The sequence below is a fragment of the Chelonia mydas genome, chromosome 2, assembly GCF_015237465.2.
Source record: "Chelonia mydas isolate rCheMyd1 chromosome 2, rCheMyd1.pri.v2, whole genome shotgun sequence".
NCBI lineage: Eukaryota > Metazoa > Chordata > Testudines > Cheloniidae > Chelonia > Chelonia mydas.
Window position 1 is genome coordinate 161,541,578 of NC_057850.1, and position 27,452 is coordinate 161,569,029.

The 27,452-nt window shown below is 44.1% G+C and overlaps 1 protein-coding gene across 5 annotated transcripts in view; it reads left to right on the plus strand.

Annotated features, from left to right (window-relative positions):
- LOC102937805 (zona pellucida binding protein) overlaps positions 1-27,452 on the plus strand; it is a 69,594-nt gene that overhangs the window by 20,322 nt on the left and 21,820 nt on the right. For 3 of the 5 annotated variants that reach the window (XM_037889959.2, XM_037889960.2, XM_007061361.3), the window contains exons 4-6: positions 18,199-18,348; positions 20,477-20,695; positions 27,296-27,372. In XM_037889959.2, the coding sequence (XP_037745887.1) occupies positions 18,199-18,348; positions 20,477-20,695; positions 27,296-27,372 (446 nt within the window). The remainder of the gene's footprint in view (positions 1-18,198; positions 18,349-20,476; positions 20,696-27,295; positions 27,373-27,452) is intronic. The other 2 variants (XM_043540466.1, XM_037889961.2) reach the window with 2 other exon arrangements.

The following is a 27,452-nucleotide window of genomic DNA, read 5'->3' on the forward strand; positions in this document are numbered from 1 at the left end:
CTCATGTCAGCCTGCCGGATGACTTTAAAGAGCATCAGGCCCTGCTTCAAAAGGTGGCCACGAACTTGAGCCTGGAGGTGGAGGAGATGGTAGAACAGTTGGACACTTTGTTTAACGTTCTCTTGGCATCTACTCCCACACATGTCGTGCTATCGGTGCATAATGGAGTCTTGAAAATAGCCAAAGTCCTCTGGCAAACCCCGTCTTCCATCCTACCCACCTTCAAGAGAGCTGAAAATAAGTATTTTGTCCCAGCTAAGGATTTCGAATACTTGTATCCTCTAGGCTTGCTGGTCACCTCTGTGGCCAATGAGAGAGACAGACGGGGCAAACAAGTTCTACCCCAAAAATAAGGAGGCCAAGAGCCTGGACCTTTTTGGAAGGAAAATTTATTCAACAGCCAGCCTTCAGGATGGCAAACCACCAGGGTCTTTTGGGGAGATATAACTTTAACTTATGGGACTCCCTCCATAAGTTCAAGGAGTCCCTGCCCCAGGACTCAGCCCAAGAATTCAGGGCCCTAGTTGAGGAGGGTACAGCTGCAGCAAGATGCTCCCTCCAAATGGCATGGGATGTGGCTGATTTGACTGGCAGGGTGGTTGCATCAGCAGTGGTCATGAGGCGCCGCGGTTCCTGGTTTCAGACCGTGGGCCTGTCCCAGGAGATGTAGTCCTCCATCCAGGACCTCCCACTTGATGGGAATGAACTCTTTGCAGAGCAAATGGATGTGGGGTTGCATGGACTAAAGGACACTTGGGCCACCCTCCGCTCACTGGGTCTGCATCCGCTGGCAGTCGGTGAGGAAGCAGTTCCGTCCGCCCCCGCCTCCAAGGCCTTGGCAGCCTCGACAGGGGTCTGCAAGGAGAAGGGATAGAGACATGAGTTTTAGTCTTCACCGCCCTTCCTCCTCTTGCTCACCTGCGCAACCCAGCGTGGTGAAGCATCATGGGGGGCCAGAAGGCACTCATTTTGAGGGTGTGCTCAAGAGCAACACCTCAGTCAACTTCCTGGACTTGCCTCATATTTTCCTCAACTGCCTATGCCCCTACCATTTGGCCTGGTCATGGGTGACCTTGGACTTCTGGGTGCTAGAAATTATTTCTGGGCTACATCCTACAATTCTCGCTCCCTCTCCCTTTTGCCATCCCTCTTTGGGGACCCTTCTCATGAGCAACTCCTCGTTCAAGAGATTGAGAACCTCCTGCAACTGCAGGCAGTAGAGGAGGCTCTTTGGGAAATGAGAGGAAAAGGGTTCTGCTCCCCATTATTTCCTAATCCTGAAAGCAAAAAGGGGCCTGAGGCCAATCCTGGACCTGCGGCGCTTCAACAAATCTCTCAAGAAGTTGAGGTTTCACGTGATCTCCCTGGCCTCCATCATCCCCTGCCTTGATCTGGGAGACTGGTACACTGCCCTCAACCTGAAGGACGCTTATTTCCATATGTCCATCTTGCAAGGGCACAGGTGGTTCCACTGTTTTATAGTGGGCCATCACCATTTCCAATTCATGTCACTGCCCTTTGTACTCTTGTTGGCCCCGAGAGTGTTCACAAAATGTATGGCACCAATGGCCGCTTAACTGAGGCGTCGAGGTGTCCAGGTCTACCTGTATCTCGACGATTGGCTCATCAAGGGTAGGTCTCGGAAACTGGTACAAAGGAGCCTCGATTTGGTATGTTCCACCTTCCACGACCTGGGCCTGTTAATAAATGAAAAGAAATCAACCTTAAGGCTGGTACAACGCAGACAGTTCATGGGGCAGTCCTCGACATCACACGAGCCAGAGTCTTCCTTCCAGAGGCCCATTTCCAGGCAATGCTGGACCTGATGTCCCATGTGAAGGACCATCTACTCACCACCGCTCGCACCTGCCTGAGATTGTTAGGCCACATGGTAGCATGTTTGTACATGGTCTGTCATGCTCAGTTCCATTTCCGGCCAATGCAAGCATGGTTGGCGTCGGTCCCCATCAGACACGGTCTAGACCGGGTAGTCACGGTGCCGGATCATATACGGTTGTCCCTGGATTGGTGGTTGGACCCCAGATCGGAGTTGGAGGGAGTTCTCTTTGTGGCCCCATTTCCGTAGCTGACTCTGGTTTCCAATGCCTTGGGCCTGGGCTAGGGAGCCCCCCTGGGTGAGCTCAGCACTCAAGGCCTCTGGTCATGGGAAGATCAGTTCCTCCACATGGGCGTCAGGGAGCTCAAAGCAGTTCGCCTGGTCTGCCAGGTTTTCCTGCCCCACCTGGAGAGCAAAGTGGTACAAGTCCTGATGGACAATACTGCTGCAATGTATTACATCAACAAGCAGGGCAGAGCCAGGTCTTTGGCCATTTGCCAAGAAGCTCTCCACCTTTGGGACTTCTGTGTGCAGCATGCCATTCATTTGGTGACCGTGCACCTTCCCAGGGCCAGGAATGTGTTAGCAGATTGCCTCAGCAGGACCTTATTTTCTCTTGCTCCATCAGGAGGCAGTCAGTGTGATCTTCCAGCGGAGGGGAACTCCCAAGGTGGACTTGTTCATGTCCCATCAGAACAGGAAGTGCTATGTTTTCTGTTTGATTTTTTGGGGGATGGACAGGGGCTCCCTGTTGGGCAATTTTTTTGTTCCCGTGGTCGGTGGTTCTGTTGTATGCCTTCCCACCCACAGAGTCCTCATGAAGATCAAACAAGACAAGGTGAAGGTTACCCTGATAGCCCTGTCTTGGCCTTGCCAGCATTGGTTTGGGATGCTGCTGTACTTTTTGGTGGCCGCTTCACTGCAGCTGCCCTTCTGGCTGGATCTGCTGTCCCAGAATCATGGCAGCCTTCTACACCCGAACCTGGCGGTGCTGCACTTGACAGCCTGGCTACTGCATGGCTGAATGCAGAAGAACAGGAATGCTCGACCTGTGCCCAACAGGTTTTTTTGGGTAAAAGAAGGCCCTCCACTAGAACGACTTACCTGGCCAAATGGAAAAGGTTCACTAGCTGGACCTTGGACTAAGGTATTCGGGCCTAACAGGCCTCGCTGCAGGCGATCTTGGACTGTCTTCTGCACCCACTACCTGGTCGTCTAGCCACACATTTACATTGCATTATGTACTTATCCAGCAGACCCGAGACAATGCTGGCTTCGGTAGAGCAGTGTTGCAAGCCGCATGAGTGTGAACTCCAAGCTTGCCTCTAGGAAAACTGCTTGTGAGTCACCCAGAATGCAATTGACATAAGCAAGCACTCAAAGAAAAAACGGTAACCTACCTTTCATCACTTGTTCTTCGAGATGTGTTCTCATATCCATCCATTACCCACCCTTCTGCCCCTCTGTCGGAGTTGCTGGCAAGAAGGAACTGAGAGAGAGTAGGGCCGGCGACGCCTAATATACTGATGCATCAGTGTGGCACTCCAGAGGGCGCCACAAAAGGCCCTACGGATACCGGTAAGGCAAAAATCTACAACGACTGCATGTGGGGACGCACACACTCTAGAATGGAATGAACATGAGCAACACATCTCGAAGAACAACAGTTACGAAAGGTAAATAACCATTTTTTCTTGGTGGTGGGCAATGACCCTCTTCAACAGACTCCAAAAAGTTCCACCAGCAATTATAGTTTTGAGTAGTTATTGTTTTTCCTTCTCCCCTGTAGAACTCTGACTTGATTTAGTTTTTCTTGTACCAGAATTTCCCACACTTCTTGATAACCGGTTTTATAGGAATCATTCCTCTTCTACCACCTTGCTGATGTTAATTTTAGCTGCAGCTAGGAGATGAGAGATCCGTTCTTTATGGCTTTTATAAAACTCAGAGTTTTCAGGACCATTTAATAAAAATACTAAGGGGTTACCTAACAGTTGACCGCTTATCTTCCTTATGGAGGCTCCAGTGGCTTTCCAAATGTCTTAAATATTGGGCACATCTATCATATGTGCAGGCACATAATGTTTTCATAGATCCACTGGTTAAGGAGAACAACAAAAGACATCTAAGAAAAGTGTAAATGGTTCCAGGTCACATAGGAAGTCAGATTTAGAAACATCTGACATTATTTCAATGTCCTGAGGTACTTTCAAGAAACAAATTGGAATGAAAGAAAATTGTCAACAACCTACTTTTTGCTTCAGAGTAAGCCTCCTGTGCCTAATAGTGACTCAGATATGACTCACTCAGGAATTGATCTGCTATAGCTCGTCAAACAGGTAATTATAACATTAAAAAAATCTTAATTCCACTAAAATGATCCTCCTGTTGAGGTACAAGAAGGCTTTTTTCTTAGTGTACATTAGAAAATAAAATAAAACTGAATAATTCTAGTTCAGTGCGAAGGTTCTTGGCTTACACTCAAGTTTCTTTACATAAACACTGAGGAATAATGCTGAAATTTTCAAAACAAGTGCAAGAAAATTGGATATCCAATCTTATTAGATTTATGTAATAGCTGTAAATGCTTCTACTAGGGAATTTCAAAAAGAACAGGAGTACTTGTGGCACCTTAGAGACTAACCAATTTATTTGAGCATAAGCTTTCGTGAGCTACAGTTCACTTCATCGGATGCATACTGTGGAAAGTACGGAAGACATTTTTATACACACAAACCATGAAAAAATGGGTGATTATCACTACAAAAGGTTTTCTCTCCCCACACCCCACTCTCCTGCTGGTAATAGCTTATGTAAAGTGATCACTCTCCTTACAATGTGTATGATAATCACCCATTTTTTCATGGTTTGTGTGTATAAAAAGTCTTCTGTACTTTCCACAGTATGCATCCGATGAAGTGAGCTGTAGCTCACAAAAGCTTATGCTCAAATAAATTGGTTAGTCTCAAAGGTGCCACAAGTACTCCTTTTCTTTTTGCGAATACAGGCTAACAAGGCTGTTACTCTGAAACCTGTCATAGGGAATTTCAGTCACCGTCGATTGCAATATTTCATCATGCGTTTCATTGTAGTAAAAAGATGGAGTTTTATAAGGAAGTTGAAATGGCAGTATGCCAACTAAGTCCTAATGTGTATGGCTATGACCATTACTATAATGGGTCTGCAGGTTTAATCTGACCTTCCTTTTTCCTCTGAAATTCTTCTAACAGAGCCCCAAAATTTCAATAAATGTTATACTAATTACAGTTTTTTTCCTCCCTAAATTTCAAGGTTCAAGAAACAAACAAATAAAACCCCTTTCAAATGTCACTAGATCTTCTAGTTTCCAGCACAACAGTCTGTCTCAGACCATAGATTGCTAATCTTAAATCTTATTCTGGATTTGCAGTGCATCTTTTTTTTCTTTCTATGAACTGCAGTAGAAATCCTAAAAGACAGTGTTATGTCCCTACCAACCAAGATGCAAAGAGGCTAAAAGGAGTCAAGAGCAACATAAAGGAGCCAGGCTACCTAACTGCTCTTATGTCATTTTGTCATTTTCAATTTAGAACTCTACTGCTGCTCTGTGTAACCCAGCCTTACCTGTTTTGTTGGTGTCCAAATTGATTTCCAATCCTGGGTACGGGTTCTTTTCAGTGCAAGACCTTCGGCAAAACAGTATCTGTTAGGGCCACTCATCTAGCAACTGTTTTCCCTTGCACAGGATTCTGAGGTTGTAAAGTGGGAAGTGGGCACAACCACACATCTTTCTGACTACCTAGGGTACAAGAGTTCAGAGCATACTCAGTATGTCTTAATGTCTTAAATTGCAGCAAGGAAGGTTTAAATTGGACATTAGGAAAAACTTCCTAACTGTCAGGGTAGTTAAGCATTGGAATAAATTGCCTAGGGTGCAATTGCCTTCCCTTGTTGGTTTTCTCCTTTCTTTGCTCCTTTTCATGATAGTCTTAGTATATAATTCACTAGCTTGTTCACCAGTCTTTTTTTCCTTAAAAACAGAAAATCCCCACTTTTTTTTTCTGCTGGTCGTGTTGTTGTGGGTGTCTTCAGAGCACAGCTGACTCGGGCTGCTTCCCCTTTCAATATCAGTTCTGTTAGATTGATTTCCCCCCTCTTTCTTGGATCCATCAATCCCACATTCTGATGATTCAATCATGAAAGAAAACCAGCTTCAAAAGCCTTGTGGTTCATGCAAAGCTGTGTTGTCTGTTACAGATGCCTATATTCAGAGTCTCTGGTGCCTAGAAGAGGGTCACAGCCCAGATGTAATTGATGTGCTTCATCTTCTCCAACTAAACTCGCAAGGATTGGGAGGCACCACCTCAGACTCCTATTGTTGACTCAGTCTAGCACCACTGATACAGAGATTTCTCCGCTGTAAAGGGACTGCTCACCAAAATGGCTTAATGACTTGCATAACTGTCTTAAGGAACTTGGTCTCATCCTGGTCAACTGAATCCAATGTGGAGTTTACAACACCAGATTTAATCTGAGAGCCACTGGGTCCTCTTTTGATAAAGATATTTAGGAATCCTGCAGTAGGCTCTGCTTCTCCCCCACCCCTCTTCTGTTGTCAGGGGATCTGTTGCAGATGTACCAGACCCCTCTTCAAGCAGGAAAATCCCCCCTCTTTTCTGCATCCTGACATAGACTCAGTGTTAGAGGAGGGGGAAAGCAGATATCATCAAGGGACAGTTTCTCCACCCACCCCAGAGTCCTGCAGGAGAGCGTCCTGGGGGCCTGGGAATATCATTCATTGCTGTGGTTTGTGGAATTTCATGTTCAAGAGTAAAAGTCATAATTTCCCCTTTTTCTGGGTGAGAAGAGACAGAAAAAGTCTTACCTGGCCACTCTTATTGTTCTCCTACTTGGAGTTCCCCAAAAAGATAGGTCTTGCCCCACACTTTTTGTCTTTAAACTATGTACATCATTGCCTGCCTGTCTATTTATTTTAGCTGTGTCAATCACTATGATATGGAGGCATCAAGCAACAACACGCCACATTATCACATCAAATACTACTTCTGAGGGCATTCTGTGCCAAAACATTAAAAATTCTGCACCAAAAATTAATATTCTGTGTACAATATTCTTAAAATTCTGCAGGTTTTATTTGTCAATAAATAAATGCAGAGACTCCAGCATAGCAGTGGGAAGCGCAGACTACTGGCTGCACGAAGGTGGGAGATCACCCTGCAGCACCCCCACCCTTTGGACACAGACTCAATGGTGAGGCTACACACAACCCTGACACAGCACAAGGCCTGGGCCTGCCTCAGAAACACCCTGTGGCCCTGCCCCTCTGCACCAGGTGTGGGGCAGGCAGCCTCAACTAGGCAGGGTCCAAGTTTGGAGGGGTTCAATGTGGGGGGATCCAAGTGTGGGGTGAGAGGATTCTGTGTGGGACAATCTGGGTGCAGGCAGCTTAGTGGGGAGTCTAAGTGTGGGGGATCTGGATGCACGGAGGCTTGTTGCGGGGGGGGGTTTCTGGTGCTGGGGCAATGGGACTCTGTAGGGGCTTTCAGGTGATGGTGGTTGGGGTTCAGCGGATGGGTCTGGGTTCCAGAGTCTCAGGGTGAGGATCTGGGTGCTGAGGAGGGTGTGGGGCTTGGTGGAGTGGGCATCTATGTGCAGTCAGTTGGGTCAGTGACATGAGGGTCTGGATGTGGCGACTCGGGGTGGGGCATCAGGGTGGGGGTTGAGTGCAGGGAGATCAGTGGTCTGGGTGCAGGGGGGCTCCAGATGCAGGGGTTGAGTTTCAGTGGTTTGGGGTTCAGGTATGGAGGGCTAGAGGAGTTCTGGATGTACTGGGGCAGGCTTGGCAGAGGTGTGTGGGTATGGGAGGTCTGTATGCACGGGAGTTGGGTGGATAGGGGAGCAGCTCCCCCCACAGCAGCCCCTCTTCCCACAGCTGAGGAGCGATGGGGGCAGGAAGCAGGGAAGGATGCTGAGCTTCCTGCAGCTGGGGGAGGTTTCTGGGCGTGTGTCTGACACAGCCCCAGCCACTCCTTGGAAGGAAGAGGAAGTCCTGTCCTCTTCTGCCTCCAGCCCAGCTGGGACTAGCAGCTGATCCCAGCTCAGAGGTAGGAACCACTGGCTGGGGCGTCACAAGCCCTGCAGTGATTTACCTCTCTGCTGGCTGCCTTGAAACGATGTACCTGTGCAGCTAGGGAGTGGTGCGTGACTGCTCTTGGAGCTTCCCTTTGCTTCCCTGTCAGAAAGTCATTTTTCTGCGGGGAAGCAAAGAAATCTGGGGGGGACATGAATTCTGTGCACGTGTAGTGGTGTGGAATTCCCCCAAGAGTAAAGTACGGATGGGGAAAATGCACAATTGACCATTGCTGCATCTTGAGGATCTAGCAGTATCTTCCAATTGTAAATCTGTGAAACTGTAACAGGAGGTGGGCTTGTGCTAATTGAATGAAGGAGTTGTTAGAATCGCTGCCATAATCTTCAGTTATCTTCTCCATTTTTTCAATATTACTTTATATGAAGTGATACATCTGTATAACAAAATGATAGTACTTCAAACAGAATCAGTTGCTGTAGTATATGGCCTTTATTACATCATGTTGTAAGCCCTGGGTGTATTTCATATGACATAGTCCTATTCTGTAGGTTTTTAGAATATAAGGTCCTCTCCTTGAATGCATACCTTGTTGTGGTGGAGTGGCTTGTGTTTCTCAATGACCCTCAGAAGTATGTTGTCCTGAGTCTTGTACTCCTGGTAGGGCCACCCTTGGCGAACAACTCTGAGGTGAGGTTCCAGATGAAGTGGGGTCCAAGCTTCTCAAGACCCCATAAGTGGAACAGATTTATTTGAGGACTTGTTAGTTCTCTGTGGTTGTGACGGTGGATGAGGGCTGCAGGAGGAAGGAGACCTCTGGTTGTCTCGGACTTCCCTGCCACTGGGTTCAGTGCTCCTTCCTCTCAAGTTTTGTGAGGTTGCCGCCTACACGCCAGCTTTCCCACATTAAGATTTCACACGTAGGCCTTTGCCAAGGGTGTTAACATCTCCTACGAACAAAGTCTGTGCTGATGGATGAGTGGTGGTGAGGACAGCACCTGGGATCATTCTACACACGGGCGGTGGCTGCATGTTGGTCATCTTGCGCTCGGGCTTGTGAGACATAAGCGCAATTCGGCAGCTGCAGCCACGACTGAGCAGTCCTTTTCAGGATCCCCTCTGCTCATCCTGAATGGGGAAGGGCCTAGAAAAGGTGCCCTGAACATAAGCTGTCTCAGACTCCCACCCCTCCCCTGTCTGGATGGCCGTGACCAACGGAATCACTCTACCTACGGTCAGAACACACAAAGTAATAAAGTTTGCCGCTTAGAGTGTTCGCACTCTCATGGATTCCCCAAACAGTGACTGTCCTAAAGGAATTGTCATAATAGCTAGAGAACTTGCAAGATATGACATCAGTAATGCTGCCCTAAATGAGACACGTCAGGCAGATGAAGGCCAACTGAAAGAAGATGGAAGTGGCTATAACTTCTTTATGGAAAGGAAAGCCATCTGAAATTCATGGGGTTGGTTTTGCCACCAAGAACAGGATTGCTAGCCAGTTTTTAGAACTCCCTGTGGGTATTAACAAACATCTCCTGACTCTTCGTCAAGCTGAGTAACAACCAGAATACCATGGGTATCAGTATGTGTGCTCTCATACTTGACGATGAAGACAACAAGGAGCAGTTCTAGTATGCTCTTGATGCTGTCCTCATTGCCACAGCCAAGGAAGACAAGCTTATCCTCATGGGTGACTTCAGTGCAAGAGTTAGGTGACACCCCAAGCTCTGGAGAGGCAGCATTGGGAAAGAAGGAGTGGGGAAAGTTAACACTAACAGCATTCTTCTGCTCAGCTGATGTGTGGAGCATGATTTGCTTATCACAAATACCGTCTTTAGACAGAGGGACAAATATAAGATCACTTGGAAACACCCATGTTCTGAACACTAGCATCTTCTTGACTACATCATCGTCAGAGCCTGTGATCGTACTGATGTCCATATTACACAAGCCATGAGAGGTACAGATGATTACTTGGTCAGATCAATCATGAACGTGCAGCTTGCACAACAACACTGTAAACCCGGGGTTCTTAACCTTTTTCTTTCTGAGGCCCAACCAACATGCTAAAAAAATTTAGTGCCACAACTGTTTTTCTGCATATCCAGTAGATTAAAAGTCAGGGTTGGCGTTAGGGGATAGCCAGCATGGCAATTGTCCAGGGCCCCACACCAAAAAGGGCCTCGTGAAGCTAAGTTGATCTGGCTTTGGCTTTCAGCCCTCGGTGGGGCTCAGGTTTCGGCTTTTTTGACCTGGGCCCCAGCAAGTCTAATGCTGGCCCGGCTCTCTGGTTTATTTTGGTGGACCCCTGAAACCTGCTCGTGGCACCCCCAGTGGACCTTGGACCCCTGGTTGAGAACCACTGCTGTAGACGAATGCAGAAGAAATTTAACATCAGGGTATTTCAGAATCATGCTAGTTGCGAGACTCTTCAGCAACGCCTTGGTGGGGAGGCTCTCTGGCCCTCCTGACAACATCAGTGACATCCAACCATGTTGGGAGGAGTTCAAGACCATTATTCACAAGGCATGTGCTGAATTGATGTGGATACTCCACTCACTGCCATCAGGATTCATTTAATGAGAATGAGGAAATCCTAGTACTTTTTCATCAGAAGAGAAGCACCCTTTGCACTTGGCAAAATGAATCCCCTAACCAGCAAAAACGAGAGACTTACCAGTTTAAAGCTGTAGTTCAAAGGAGGCTGCGTGACATCAAGAATCAGTGGTGGCAAGCAAAGGCCATGGAGATCCAGAGCTGCTCTGATCAACATGACTTGAGAATCTTTTTTTCAAGCAACAAAAGCCATCTACAGGCCAAGTTCAAACGGCACAACCGCTCTGCGATCCCTGGACAGCTCCACCCTTCTCCACCCAGTATAGTCCCCAAGCAATGTTGGAAGAAGCATTTTGAGATTCTATTGAACTGCGAATCTGAAGTCTCAGCTGCCACCTTCGAGTTCATTCCTCAGCATCCAGTAATAGACCCTCTTGTTGACCCACCATCTTCCGAGGAAGTTTGACGTACCATCACTCATTAGAAACAAGGCACCAGGCTCAGATGGCATCCTGGTGGTGGTCTTCAAAGTTTTATGCAAAAACGTAATCAACTTCTTGTTAGAATTTGGGTTAATGAGGAAATTCTGCCTGACCTAAAGAGTGCCAATATTGTGCCCATTTTTAAGAAAGGGGACAAGTCAGTGTGTGGGAATTACTGAAATATTGCCCTTGTCTCCAGGAAGATCCTTGCTCAGATCCTTTTGAACCATCTCCTCCGTTTTGCAGAAGACATCCTTCTTGAATCCCAGTGTTGTTTCAGACTGTCTTTGGGCACCACCAGTGTGAATTTTTTTTGTTGCAGGACAGATCCAAGAGAAGTGTAGCGAAGATGTCCAGCCATTGCTTATGGCATGCATTGACCTAATGAAGGACTTTGATTCCATCAATCATGAAGTGTTATGGAAGGTGCTCTCTAGGTTCAGTTGTCCATTGAAGTTCAGTCGCATTCTCAGGCTACTTCATGATGGGATGATCGCCACCATCCTCTGTGATGGGTTGGCGACAGACCATTCACCATCCATACTGATGTCAAGCAGGGCTGCTTTATTGCCCCAACCCTTTTTTCCATCTATCTGGTCATGAGCTTGATTCTTATTCATGACTGCCTTTCTTATAGAATTGGGATTGTCACGTGAGCGGCTAGCTCTTCAACCTGCGGTGTCTTCACTTTAAAAACTAAGGTCACCAGGATTGTTACTGACCTTCAGTATGCAGAGGACCATGCTATCCTTGCACACACAGAGGCTGACTTGCAATCCACCCTAGATCTTTTCTCAGGTGCCTATTATAGTCTGGGACTTTCCTTCAACATTGGGAAGACTAAGATACTTCACCAGCCTGGCCAGCACAAATTGTCCCCCTTCTCCCACAAATTGTCATAGGTGGTGAACCTCTGGAAAATATTCAGCATTTCCTTTACCTTGGTAGCCATCTCTCCTAGACAGCCACCTCTCCCAGACAGCCAATCTTGATGTGGAAATGGAACACTAGACATCCTGGCACAATCTATCCTTCGGAAAGTTGCTCTGTCATGTCTTTTTATTGACCAAGATCTGAGGACAAAATTCACAGAAACAGCATTTTATAATTAATTAAATAAAACTAGCATAAATGAGATGGACATAAGAAGAAAGCTTGTCCAAAACACGTTTTACATTTAAAACTGATTGATTTATTGAACAAAGTAAGTATTATGTGTAGTTAGTAAATTGAACTGATTGTTACTTGTTACCATTCCTTCAAGATTTTAGAATTAGTAAATCTCATCTCTTCACAGCTTGCTTTTATTCCTGTACTGGAAGAGGTAAACGAGCTTTCCTGCATTTTTAATTCCCAATTGTTTTCTCAACTCTGAATAATCTAGTCATTGAACTGAACTAGTTGACATGGGGGAAAAAAATGATCTGCACTTGCAGAAGAGGTTACTGCTGTCAAAAGCTGGTTTAGCACTTCAGCCAGTTCTGGCTCTAGGTGCCAGGCCAGTGACTTCCCCCCCAGTTCAGTGGTTTAAGTTTATTTAAAACTTTGGGACAAATGTGCTACTTGAATATTTATGTAATGCAGATGATTTTAATAGATTGACAACCAGGGAGGATTTGATTTAAATCAAATCATGATTTAAATCACTACTCAGGAAGACTTGATTTAATCATGGTTTTCTACATAAAAGTGCATTCTTGTCGGTTGTTATAACCTTAATACACATTCTTCAGAACTCCGAGATAGATGTAGGTTTCATTTTTAGAAGATGCATGCTCTACATTTTTAAACAGTGACTTATTTTGAAAACTTCAGATTAGTTTTACAGCTATATCAGAAAATGAATGATTGTTTGGTTATTTCATTTACCAAAGGTAATTGAAGCAGATATTTATGACGTCATTGGGACGTTAACTATCTCCAATTCAACAGGTTAATCATTAGTATTTGGAGGATTTTCTTGCCATGCTGTATTAGGAGAACATCACCAGACAAACAGATATTTTAAATTGTTTTATTTAGCTAAAACAACAACATTAAGTATTCTGGATTTTTTTCTTCAACAGCAACATTATAATATTTTGACAAAACAAGCATATGTCTCTCGCTTCTCACATTTATCTCCAAACTTCTTCTCCTTGTCCAGATCTATTCCACCCCCAACAATCTTCTATTAATTGAACTTTTTGAAACTTTGCACTTTTAGAGAGAGGTAAGGGATGGACTCCGTGTACACAAATTTGCAGAGGGACAATAGAGTTGAGGTCTGTTATTTCTCACGTCTACTCTTTCTTTCTTTCTCTCTCTCTCTCTCTCTTTTTCTCTCTCTCTCTCTCTCTCTCTGTATCATATATATATATATATATATATATATATATATATATATATATATATATAAATAAACATTTTTGCTGTTAACAAGCCTGTTACCTCTGGAGACACAAATCCACTGTTTGGGAACTGCAAGACTAAGCACCTCTGATGGTCTCTTCTAGACTGAGCACTGTGTCCCAGTGGGTAGATAGAAAGATTAACCTAAATAATCTATACAGAAGCCTGTGGAACCCCATAAGATTAGGTCCCTAATCCGTGAACTATTGGAGCTCATTTACAAAACGTTTCTTAAACATTACATGAATATATTCTCATACTATAGAATTCAAATTTATAATCCCTATTCCATGATGAGATATCTTTGAGCTATAATATATCTTCAGATAGGTTTTTTCCCTCAAAAAGCATTTTATCAAAAAAATCCGATTTAAATAAAAAAAATTCTATTTTTAATTTTTTTTAATCATTGATTTTTATCCACCCTGTTGATAACATATTCAGATGTGAACAATTTTAAATAGTTTTATTTTTAAACAAGAAGATGTGTTTAATGTAGATTACAAAATCTGATTTTCTTTTAAATTTTAAAAAAATCATTGACATTTATGTACCCTGGATGGAAGGAGGTCAGAAAAGAGAAATCAAAATTATGATTATCTGGTGGAACTGAGTTGTAAAGAGAGGTTAAATAAAATGACGAGGGGAGATATGAGAAGTCTACAGAACTCGTGCTGATTTGCACCCATTGTAATTCTTTTTGGTTAATAGGTTTCAGTTATGCCTTTAGGGAACTTGCACATATTGATCCCAGTCAGGCTCTGGGAAGTATTGTTGAAGGAGGTGCAATACCTCTTGGAGTTCCCCAAAAGATAGGGAAAAGTGGCCACTACTATGTATCCTGAAGGCATTAAGTGTAAACTCTGCTCCTTGACTACGGAGACATAGCTGTGTCTCGTCATCTGTTTTGTACTCCTGGGAGAATTCTGTGCCACTGAATGGGTGCAGAATGCATGACCCTGGCAGATTTCTTTGCTTCCTTGTGGAAAAATGACTTTGCTTCCCTGTAAGAAAGGGAAGCTGCAAGAGCAGTCACGCACCACTCCCTAACTGTGCAGGTACATTGTTTCAGGCACCTGGAGCAGTCAGTGGAGAGGTGAATCACCACAGGGTTGGGGACACCCCAGCCAGTGGCTCAAACCCTGAGCCAGGATCAGCTGCTAGTCCCAGCTGGGCGGGAGGCAGGAGAGGATGAGACTTTCTCTTCCCCTGCAAGGAGTAGCTGGGGCTCTGTCAGACCCACCCCCAGAAACTTCCCCCAGCTACAGGAAGCTCAGATCCTCCCCTGTTTCCTGTCCCCATTACTCCTCAGCTGTAAGGTGAGGGGTCACTGTACAGGGAGCTGCTCCCCCATCCGCCCAACCCCCGTGCATCCAGAGCTCCCATACCCAGACACCCCTGCCAAGCCTCACCCCGTACATCCAAACCCCCCTTAGCCCTCCATACCCAAACCCCACCCCATTGAACCTCAGCCCTTACAGCTGGAGCCCCCTGTAGCCAGATGAACCTCCACTGATCTCCCTGCACTCAAACTCCCACCCTGATGAGCGACATCCCCTGCACCATGGTGAGCCCCCCCACATCCAGACCCCCATGCCACTGACCTCAATTAGCTGTACCTAGACTCCTACCCCACCAAGCCCCGCTCCCCCAGCACGCAGACCCCCCTTGTGAGAGCCCCCCACTCCCAGACCCCTCCGGTGAGCCCCAACCACTTTCGCCTAGAAGCCCCTGCAGAGTCCTATTGCCCCTGAACTTAGAACCCCCCCAACGAGCCTCTGTGCATCCAGATCCCCCCACACCTATACCCCCTACTGAGCGGCCTGCACCCAGATTGTCCCACACAGAAACTTCTCACCGCACACTGAGCCCCTCCACACTTAAATCCTGCCTGCTCCACACCTGGTGTGCCTGGCGCAGAGGGCCAGGGCCCCAGGGTGTTTCTGGGGCAGGCCCAGGCCTTGTGCTTTGTCAGGGTCGAGTGCAGCCTCACCACTGAATCTGTGTGCCTGGGGTGAGTGGTGGGGAGGCTGCAGGGTGATCTCCCACTTTTGTGCAGCCAGTGGCCTATCCACCCCACTGCCATGCTGGAGCCTCTGCATTTATTTATTAACAAATAAAACTTTCAGAATTTTTAATTTTGGGGGAAAGAATGCCCTCAGGAGTACTTTTGGAGTGACTGAGTCTCATAGCATTAACGTGGAGCTAAGTTCCCTCTAAGCTGTGCGGCTGCGCAACAGGCTATCAAGGGCTGTGCAGGCAGGGAGAGGCGCCTCTCCCCTGGCCCCGGCCGGGCGAGAGGCACATGGCCCCTGGCCCCAGCGCTGCTGCATCGAGAGAGGGCTGGCGGGTGTCCTCTCTCCCTACTGCAGGCCCGGGGCAGCCCGCACCGCCAGCCAGAGCCTTCCTCCTCCCGCACTCCAACCCTCTGGTCCAGCTGTGCCAGAGCCCCCTCCCACACTCTGAACCCCTCAGCCCCACCCTGCCACACATCACCTCCATATTGGTACACATAACAAAATTAATTCCGCACATGGATGTAAAAATTAGAGGGAACATTGACATGGAGCTGTCCTTATTGTTTATGGGATCTAGCTTGCTCTTCCCTCTGATTTGGTCCTGCGCCAGGGATGAGTGTGGGCGTGTCCGTGCATGGCTCTCCTTGCTCCTCCCTGGGGTGTAGAGAAGAAACAATCCTTAAGCACTCTGAAGCACAAGTGCTGCAAGTGCAGCTGATCCTTCATGGCACATGTAAAGTGGTAGAAGATTCCTTGCCTTGTGCAAAGACATAAAGGCCAAACTGAATCTAGTCCCAAACAAATATGATATGATATAGATTACAATCTGTTAGTACTCCAGATGACAATCTATCTTCAGTTTTGGTTGCCTTATGTAAAAAAGAATTCAGTGCAAACTGAAAAGTGTCAAAATATTACTAATATGGCAGGGTTTAACTATTGTGAGCAATTGAAAAGACTGATATTGTTTAGCCTGGAAAGGAATGTAACTGAAGTTTTCTACATATCCAGCATAGTCTTGATCTGCCTGTTTTATCCTTTTACACAAGGGTAGACTTATTGAAATTAAAATATAGTCATTTGGAACCAGTAAAAGAGCCTGCATCGCACAGCAAAAAGGTTCTTGTCCATCTGTTCTGTAGAATTTAGTGCAGCTGAACAAAATAGCTTTTGAACATACTTTTTTTTTTTTAAGGATTTGATTTGCATTTCTAGCTAGTAGCTCCACGCACTTGGATCCTCTTTCAGTGGTGTAGGATTTTGACACTCAAAGGAGCCAAAATAGGTTTGCTCATTGGTGCCAATTTTGAAAGCTCTTCCAGACCTTCCCATGCAGTAAACCCCAATCATTCCGGAGACGTTAGCTTTACAAATTAGTAACAGAGCCTTGATTCAGGCACTGGTCTGGCTGTCTCGCACTGTCTGGACAACACAGAGCAGCTGAGTGGAGGGCTGAGCATGTGGCCCATATTCCTTAAGCCTCTGCTTGTCTTCTACCAAGGTGCAGCTTTCTGCTGTCTCAGCATATAACCTTCCAATTGATACCTCCTGTCCTCAGTGACCCACCATCATAAGATTCCTTAAAGGACAGGTGAAGGTATGCTCATCAATTTGTGAACCTGTGTTGATATGGAATCTCAACCTGGCATCTTGAAGTTAAAGAACTCACTCTCTAATTTTTTATTATATTCTTTATTTCACTTGTCACTAAAGAAAGCAGTTTTTTAAATCAGTCACACCTGTTAAGATTGAGTGAACCGCAAGCTTTAATAGTTGATCTTCCGTTCACTGTATTCCATAACGACAAAGTTGTCCAGTGTCCTCATGCCAAATGTATATGAATAGTGATGCATGAAATTCACCTGATTCAGGCCATTAATTTCTTTATATTTTTCCCAAAGCTTCACTCTCACTAGAAAAATCTAGGCTCCATAGCACAGATGTTTCATCTTGACAGGACTAAGATATTTAGGAAGTCCACTAAACATTTTATGCCCTTGGTAATGCCGACAGAAAGCCATTCCCACACAGCTTTTATCAAAGTGATTCAGAGTCTGCCTTGATACCTGTTGTTATTTAGTCTGGCTGTCAGTATCTGAATATCTTAGGAGCCCACTCTGCTGCCTCATGCCTTTGTAATGTTTCCATCCTAGAAATCTGTATGACTGCTACCTTCAGTCTTGTACACACATTTACACAGCACTGCTCTTGCAATTTAGCATCTCTACGTGATACTTATTTTGGGAAGCTTTGTCTTGTGGTCCCTTGTTTAACTATAATTTTTTTAGCCTACCTATTTTGGAGTTCTGATAATTGTTAAACTTCCACAACTAGTAATATGCAGGGGTAATTGTCAGAAAGATTACTTACCAGTAACTGTAGAATAAATGTATATATTTTCTTACTGTATTGCCTGTAACTATTCAGACTATCTGCGCACATTCCCCTCTTCTGGGAGTTCTCTATCATGAGACATTATAGTTTACTAAAAGGAACTGAGATGGTTAGGATCATAACATGCTTTTATAACTGAACATTTGGTGTTGTGTGAGGGTGCTTGTGCAGCCCAATGAGCACTACTTTGTGCGAAATTCCAAAAGCTCAGCAGTACTGGGGCACCTATGTATAATGGTGAATATGCAGTGTTAATACAGCCAAAGAACAACAGTTACTGGTGAGCTTCCTTCTTGTATTAAGGCTATAAGTACCATTCTGTGCATGGTTAGAACCATAGCCATTCAGATTCCTCCTTTTGTATTTTCCCACGTTATAATGAAAAGTAAGGCTAAACTCACTGTACTATTTTATTTATTTATTTACTAGAAAATAGCAGTGTGAAAATAACACCAACAGGAACCCTAATATTCAGACACTTCAAATACGACATGAGTGGAATTTACACTTGTTCCCTCGTTTTTAAACCAACTGCAGAGCAGGCTGAAAAAAACTATTTGCTCAAGTATGTTATTTATGGTAAGAGATCAAAATAGTTAATTTACAGTACAAAAATGTTTTTTCTTTCACTTTTAAAATGTATGTTGATGTTTTGAAATTCTGATAAGCCTGCTTAATTTAATTTGAGTAGAGTTGCAGAATTCTGTACATCTCTCAATAATTTGCTGTTAATTGTCACTTACCAGAGAATTCATGGAATGTCATTTTCAGTGCCTTAAAGGAAATTTTCTGGTCTTTTGATTGAGAAATTGTTAAGCATGGCTCTCTGCTTTTAAAAAGAGACATGGAACATAATTGGAAAATAGAAGATTGAAAAACTGGTTGGGTGAAAATTCTTAAAAACTATGCCAAAGTAACTTCATTTCATGCTGAATTATTCCTTTGGAGATTTATTTTAATGTCTTTTTTACCTCCTATTCCTGGGACTCCAGGAGAGTCACTAGGACACACTTTACACCAATGTAAAGCTCTGATTCAGTTTTGTTTTTACAGTGTTGTCAAGTAAGTTCTGCTCTTCTGAGTGAATATTGTGTAATGAAGTATAAAGTGTTAGCATTTTTTGAACGTGCTAATTCTGCTTCACTATTCAGAGTAAATTTTGTTGCATAATATAGCAGAATGCCCCATGATTCTACTGAAATACAAGTATTACAGATAAAATTACATTTCTTCATTACTCTTTTCTTCCCTTAGGGCATGATTCTACTCCAACTGAAGCCAATAGCAAAACTGCTGTTGACTTCAATTGGAGCTAGGTTGAAGCGAGTGTTAGCTGAGAAACATTGAGTAGAACAGAATAAGCCAAATTAATTCCTGATTTTAAATTCACCTGAATTTGGCCCACTATCTCCAACTTTAAAAAAGAAGTCTGATTGTTTTAGTAGTTTGTCAACTTGCTGAACATAGCTGAAAAGGGGGAAATTTTTCATGAAAAATTTATTGTTTCCAGCATGTTTTCCAGTGTTATCTTCCAGTCTTGTTACAGCTTGCTTGTTCCCCACAACAAGGCTCCAATCTAAATATTAGAAAGCAAAATGATTTTTATAGAAATGTACAGGGCTTCCAGAATATACGGGACCTGGGCACAGAAGCAGATGTGGTCTCCCAATGTACAGGAATAATTTATACATAAATGTATTAAAATACATGATGGTATGGCTTAAAAAATTTCAGAATGAATATGGGATACTGCATTTTAACAAGCAGTGAACGGTCTAGTGAGTTATCTTTAAATGGGTAGCAATACACCATCATGTAGTCTGTATGGCATTGTTTTTTAACTCGGCTACCTGATTTCTCTACTGTCTCCACATTCTCTTTTCCCTTGTCATGTACTCCTCGTATCCCTAATTTTTCCCTTCTCCCTTCCTTCATTCTCTATTGCTCTGACACCTCCCTGCTTCTTTTTCTTTAGCTTCTATTATTCCTCTGTCTCCTTGTGATCCATCCATTTAATATCTGACCCCTACTGTCATCTTGACCCCCTTCACCATGTGCAAGACTGTGATTGTGGGGAGCTAGGGGTAGCTAACTTCAATTCAGTACAGATTGCAGCAGAAGATACTCTCCTCACCTCCCTCTGCCGTATCAGCTATTCAGCAGGACCCGCAGAGAGACTGATCTAGAGGGACATGTTGTTGAGCCACTACTCAGTTGCTAGAGCTTTCTTGGATCTCATTTTGGGGGACAGGAATCAATCCTGAAGCTTTTTTGGTTCTCACTAGAAAGGTGAAAAATACCGTATTATAATTATATGTTATTGAATGCAGTGCCTGTGATGATAAATTGCACCTCATGTTGAATTGTCTTCTGAAACTGCTATTGTCCTTAGGTTCCTTTATATTTTTAAGCACTTATACTATAGTCTCTTCATTTCTTGAAAGTGAAACAAAAATGTATAGCGGCGTTGTCCTTGTTAGGATATGTTTTGCAAAATGAAAGGTGATATTTATCTACAGAAACAAACAGGAATGATGAATTATAAAGTATTTTCCATTGTTCTCTGACACATGAATCCTTCATTAAAATTTCTGTGGGGATGTAAATCAATTTTGTTTATGAACTACACAAAAATGCTTTCTCTTTAACTTAACCTTCATGTTTAAATGTGCATCTCTCAGTATCTTGTATTTTCTTTCACCTGCAGCTTATTCTGATCCTAACTTTTACTATGAGTTTACAGCCCGGTATCATGCAGCCCCCTGCAACAGTATCTACAATATTTCTTTTGAGAAGAAGTTGCTTCAAATACTAAGCAAACTTGTCATTGAACTTTCTTGTGAGGTTACTTTACTCAAGTCAGAGTGCCATCATGTAAAAATGCAGAAAGCAGGTCTACAAAATGAAATCTTCTTTACTTTTACAGGTAAAAATTATCGATCTTTTAAAGACTGCTTAGTGTTTTCATGGTGAAGCAAAGTTTATATCCTGGATTATCTTCACTACTCCCATTGAAAGCATTTTACATGTTTAATTCATAAAGAGGTATCTAGATTGTAACAAAACACACAAAAATAATTTACATGGTAAATCTTTGTAAAAATTACGAAAATTCAGATGTCTGACTCCAAAAAATATCCTTCACAATAGCCCACAAACCAAGTTAGGAGCTTTTATGCATTGGTGGGGCCTCCTCTGGAGTACTGTGTCCAATTTTGGGCCCCACAGGATGGAAAAGGATGTGGAAAAATAGGAAAGAGTCCAGCAGAGGGCAACAAAAATGATTAGGGGGCTGGAGCACATGATTTATGAGGAGAGGCTGAGGGAACTGGGATTATTTAATCTGCAGAAGAGAAGAATGAGGGGGGATTTGATAGCTGCTTTCAACAACCTGAAAGGGGGTTCCAGAGAGGATGGATCTAGATTGTTCTCAGTGGTAGCAGATGATAGAACAAGGAGTAATGGTCTCAAGTTGCAGTGGGGGAGGTTTAGGTTGGATATTAGGAAAAACTTCTTCACTAGGAGGGTGGCGAAGCACTGGAATGGGTTACCTAGGGAGGTGGTGGAATCTCCTTCATTAGAGGTTTTTAAGGTCAGGCTTGACAAAGCCCTGGCTGGGATGATTTAGTTGGGGATTGGCCCTGCTTTAAGCTGGGGGTTGGACTAGATGACCTCCTGAGGTCCCTTCCGACCCTGATGTTCTATGATTCTACCCACAGACACAGTTATTTAGTTGGTCTTATCATAGAGTGAGATTGTGATCCCTGAGGCATGCCCACACAGGGAAGTAAAGGGATATAATATGCCCCCTTAATATATTGTGAGGAGCAGTGCATTGGGAGAGCAGCTACTGTGTGACTGTTATTCCCCCTCCTACGCATATGTGTGGAGGAAGGGACGCCATGGTCGAGGAGTTAGCAAAACCATTCCACTGTGTCCCCCGCCCACCTCCCCACACACCACCACTCAGCCCTCTGGGGAAGTAACCTGTGCCAGGCCTGTGGCTCGTGTGTGGATTTTCCCTGAAGCAAGGAGGGACCACTGTGTGACTGAGAGTCACAGTACAGTTCCTGTTCTGCTCCTGGTGGCAAGGTTTGTGACAAAGCTTTAATAATCTGTTTAACAGTCTGCTACTGTTTTTATCCCCAAATTAACTGGGTGTGAGGGATAGTGGATTGAAGAGCCCTAAATCACAAATTGAAGAATCCATCCCTCTGCCTCCAGTGTGCTTCAGCATAGTTGTGTTGGAGCAAAATCATTTTGCTCCAGCTTTACTCCATTTTCCATTATTTAGCATTGAGTGGAGAGCTGTGGAAAAGAGAGTATATTACATCACCTTTAGAATGTATATTTTTATCAGGAAAAATTGTCAAGAATTGCTAAGCTACCTGAAACTATCACCAAGAGATGAGAAAATGATACCTATCCTAATTGATTCCTCTTCTTTGGCCCAGGCTCCAAGCACATGGCCACGAGGGAACTTATATAGCGTAAAGTTACAGCTCCTGCAGGGGCATTACAAACAGCCCCTGCAGAACAGCTATGGAGATACAAGTTGCCTCCTATGTTCCTTTCTTATTATAGCTGATGAAAGAGCTTCCAGCGGTTGCTGTGCTGGCTGGCTGCCTCAATTATCTTGCATATCTTCTGATTTGACAGCTGTCCATGTAATTTCTCCTTAAAATTCATTGGACAATTAAATCCTGTAATTAACAAAAGAAATTTTGTCCAGTACTACTCCAGGTGGCTCCACACTATTTCCAGTGGTGAGCTGGAGTCAGTTCGTGCGAACCGGTTGTTAAATTTTGAAGCAGTTTTAGAACCGGTTGTTAAAAATTGTTACGGCTCCCTGAGCTCCCGGCTAGGGAGGCTCCCGCAGTCCCTCCCATAGCTTCCCCCCTCTCACAGAGCCTCAGTGTGCTGTGCCGCTGGCACCAGCGCTCTGGACCACTCCCGGGCAGCTCTGCAGCTCCTGCCGCTTTGAGCGGCCTGGTACGGGGGGTGGGGCTGTGAGCTCCAGCGGGCCACGCGACATCCCTACACGCTTGCCCTGAGCAGCATGGTAAGGGGGTTGGGCCGGGGCTGGGAGGAGGGGTTGGATAGGGGGCGGAGGTTCTGGGGGGGGGCGGTCAGGGGATGGGGTGGGGGGCATTGGGTAGGCTTGAGAGTTCCGGGGGTCTGTTGGGGTGGTGGTGGATGGGGTCGGGGCAGTCAGAGGGACAGGGAGCAGGGCAAGTTGGGTAGGGGTGGGGTCCTGGTGGGCAGTTAGGGTGGGGGGTCTCGGGAGGGGGTGATCAGGGGACAAGGAGCGGGGGGGGTTGATAGATTGTGGGTTCTGAGGGGGGCAGTCGGGGGCAGGAAGTGGGTGGGGGTCAGATAGGGGGCTGGGACAGGCTGTTTGGGGTGGCACAGCCTTCTCTACCCAGCCCCCGATACAATTTTGCAACCCCGATGTGGCCCTCGTGCCAAAAAGTTTGCCCACCCCGGTCTAGTTTATTATTTTATTAACAGGGGTTGCACTTGCCTCGTTCATTATGTTGATATGCATTTAATAAAGCAATACTTTGTTTCTATTGTAATAAACATGTAAAAAATTTTTTTTTTATTGTTAAGTATGACTCCCAATGATTCAATGCATTGCCACTTCTTATGGAGAAAGGTACAAAAAATACATACTGTGGCACATCCCTTAAATCAGAACTTTTTATAGGGAACCGGTTGTTAAGATTTTGGCAGCTCATCACTGACTCTTTCCTAACTGTTACAAATCTGTCTCACAAGAAAATAAGACTCAGGGGGCTAGATCCACAAAGGTGCAAAAAATTAGATTCTGAAAACCCCCATGCAGCTGCTGCCTAACAGTGTAGGCTCCTAAAGTCCCTGTGCACCTAGCATTCTGCTGGTGGATATGTGTAAAATCTCTTAGATCCCAATGGATCTGCAAATTAGGCATTCCCCTCCTATATCATCTGCACATCATGGTCCAGTACGTGTCCATGGAGGAGGAGATGGTGGTAGTGTCCCCTCTAACCACTTGACTAGAACTCACAGAGGCTGTAAGAGGCCTGGATACAAATCCCTATACTTCCTAATGTAGAGCAGAAACTTAAACCCAGATCTTCCTTTCTCTAAACCCTGAGCTATGTGGTATTTTGGGGTGAAGCTCAGTCTCTCTTCCACTTTTTGTAAAATACATAAATATTCATTGGGTCAGGGAGACAGAGAATGACTGACTAGTTACGGTACTCTCCTGGAGTATGGGAGATCCATGTTCAAGTCCCTGTTCAACAGCAGGCTGAGTGAGGTTTTGAATCTGTGTCTTCCCCAGTTGGGGTGAATGCACTAACCACAGGGGAGGGAGGGCAACAGGCCCCACCACCACCACTTTTTGCATGAAAGGGCTGCCTTGGTTTAGGCACCTAACTCTAGGAGAATGTTCAAGCAGAGGGAACCTCAAGCAGAGGGACGTGCCACCAATTAGGTGGCTAACTCATTTTGAGGGGTGGTGCTTAGGCCCTGCCACCCTCCCCAAAATTTGCTATTGGCTAGCTTAGGTAGCTTTCTGTTCAGTATGCTGACTTTTGTGAATCCCATTCTTAGGCCCCTGACGCTCCCCTTATATTGTATAAGGAACCTGGGTAGCTAATCCAGGCCTGTGGAATTCCTTAGGCAGCAGGGACCTAAAAGTTAGGCACTGCAGCACTGAGTCCAAGTCCCATTTGAGACTTTGGACTAGATCCACATTCTTTTGTTTCTTTATTATCCCCTGGGGGAAAAAAGAGAAAATAAGAGGCATATTGGATCTAAGAAGAGAGTTCACTCAGTAGGTTTAGGCTTTCAATGTAAAGGATGCCTACTTTCATATTTTCATCTGTCTTATTGATCAAAAACTATATGAGCCTTGGCTTGGGTGAAGACTCCTCTCAATATAGGGTATTTTCCTTTACATCTTTTTCCTTAAGAATATTTATCAAGTGTCTGTCAGTAGATGTAAGATGTCAAGGTAGCTGTATTGGTCTCTACCCAGATTTCTTGTTGAGAGCTCAGTTTTCAAGAGGGATCCATTGTGTAGTCTATTCCAGTCAAATGTCAGTGTTAAATGTAAACTACTCATTTTTTTCAGGGTGTGAGAAACAGCACAAATAAACCTGGTGTCTCAACAGAGAATGCAAAATGTCTTCATACACGAGTAGCAGAGGTCCAAAATTTTTGATAGGTGACTTTCTACTAGATTCGCATCAGGAGTTTCTATATTACTTCCTTCCAGTAGCTCTTCTGCCATCATTAGAACGATCAAACAAGACAAAGTCCATGAGTTCATAATAGCTGCAACTGTGGCATGTCATTGTATTTTCTCAGATTTCCTGGCTCTTGCATTGAAACTCTCCTGTTCCGTTGTTCTGTTTCCCAAATTTGCCATCTCATCAAGACTAATTCTTCCACCTAGAACTGAAATTAATGAGCTCGTTGGTTTGTCTGCTGCTTTGTTGTGCAACTTAGATTGTGGTTATACTTACAGGTGCAGCAGATCTTTTTGGAGGGTGAGAAATACTTTGAAGTAGAAAGGATTCTCTCAGAAGGCTGAAATTTCTATTAATTCTCCAGTTCCATTTCTGTTGTTGATGAATCACCTCATTCTTGGGATTTGAACTTGTTTTAAAAAATTGATCAATGTGGAAGTCCTTGCAGAATGCTGACTGCACTACTTTTCCTCCTGAAGACTCCATTCACAGTAGCTGTAACATCTTTATGAAGCATTTGAAAGAACAAACCCTAAATGTTTCACCAAACCAGTCATTAATAGTTTGCTGTTTTTCTCCTCTAAATCTGTGTCATTACTGGGGGGAGTTCAGATTATATAACCTAGATATTGAGAGTTCTTAGCTATTATCTAGACTATGCAGATAGGACTAAGACAATATGTAAGTCTCCTAGACAGTGGTTCTCAAACTGTGGGTTGGGACCACAAGGCGGGGCGTGACCCCATTTTAATGGGGTCGCTAGGACTGGCGTTAGACTTGCTGGGGCCCGGGGCCAAAGCCCAAGCCCCACCACCCAGGGCCAAAGCCTAAGAGCTTTGGCCCTGGGCGGTGGGGCCCAGGATTACAGGCTTCCTGCTTTGGCCCCCCAACCCAGGCTGGTGGGAGTTAAGACTTTGGCTTTGTCCCCCACCCCCACCCGAGGCAGCTGTGCTTGGGTGGGCTCAGGCTTCGATCCCCTGTCCTGGGGTTGTGTAGTAATTTTTGTTGTCAGAAGGGGGTCGTGGGGCAATGAAGTTTGAGAACCCCTGTCCTAGACTATCTGAGGCTTATCAAAATCACAGACTGTATGATCTCTTATCCGAGATTAAGGGGATCAAAATGTGCAAACAAACCTGTTGTGAACCAGTGTCTTGGAACATATTTTACTAGATTTAAGCAGCTTCTAATGCGTATTTCAGAAATGTTTCCATTACAGAGCGATGTTAAGCTGTTGTTAAAAGGAGTTCAGTTCATACATTTACACATTTCATATTTTTCATTTGGCAGCTTACTCTAATGTAAAAGGGCGGAGAGGAGCACTTCAATCTCTATTTAATTAATATTTCTTCTGGCCCTCCATCATACTGAGTTGTTAGTGCTTGTTAATCTCCAAAGAATGGGGATCTGTACAGGCAGATGATTGCATGAGTGTAATCATTTGCCTATTTGGATCCAGGCTTCTCACCATCCTTCATGTCAGAGTTGTATAAGGATTCCTGCGAAAATGGAAGGAACAGAGTGGTAGCTAGGGCTGCAATCCATTGTTATGCAATCAGGCTTAGGCATTAGACACTTATACCTAAGGAGCATACATGTTTCACAAGAATGTAGATCCATAAGGCAATCATTTTTGAAGAACTAGAGTTGATGAAGTAATCCTTGTTATATTCTACTGTACTATTGGTCTTTCACTAGAAAGGAACTGATCATTGGAAGCACTAGGGATTATCATGGCTTTTCTTCAGGGGAAGCTCAAGATGGTCCTTGCAGAAATAATTGATTAGAACTTTGAGCTTTTGGAGTTCCTGTCTGGCCACACACTCAACCCAAAAGTGATATATTAAGACTTATACCATAATTAAACAGCCACTGTAGTTAAATAATTTTCAAGTGGATTACTCATCTGAATTTAAAGAATTAGAATATTTACAACATTGGTAGATTTCTAAGATTACTAATTTCCTAGCGATCAAAATCTGCAAATAAGTATTGCCTTCAATTACACTTTTTTTAAAAAGGAGATATCAAATAATATTTAAGTGCACCATGATCTAATTATATGTTCATGAGAGCAAAATTCTGATTATTTCTTTAAGGCAGTAATACTAGTCAGACATCCGAACATGCAAAAAATATTGTCTGTATAGTTCCTTCAGGCATAATCAGGAATGTAATTTTATAAATTTGAAAAGAAAATCTTAAAGTATATTTTTGGGATATTAGCAAGTTTAATGTTGATTTCAGTGTATTTGTTCCTTTGTAAAGTAAAGTATGTTTTGTTACAGTTTCTTCTTTAGATACAGAAAAAACCAACAATCCATGTCAGCAAAAGAGTTGTGATACTGCTAAAAGATTAAAAAAGGTACTGTAGATAAATCAAAAAACACGAAGACCAGCAAAAATAATTATTTAACTCTTTCTAGTGCCAATAAATTGATCTAA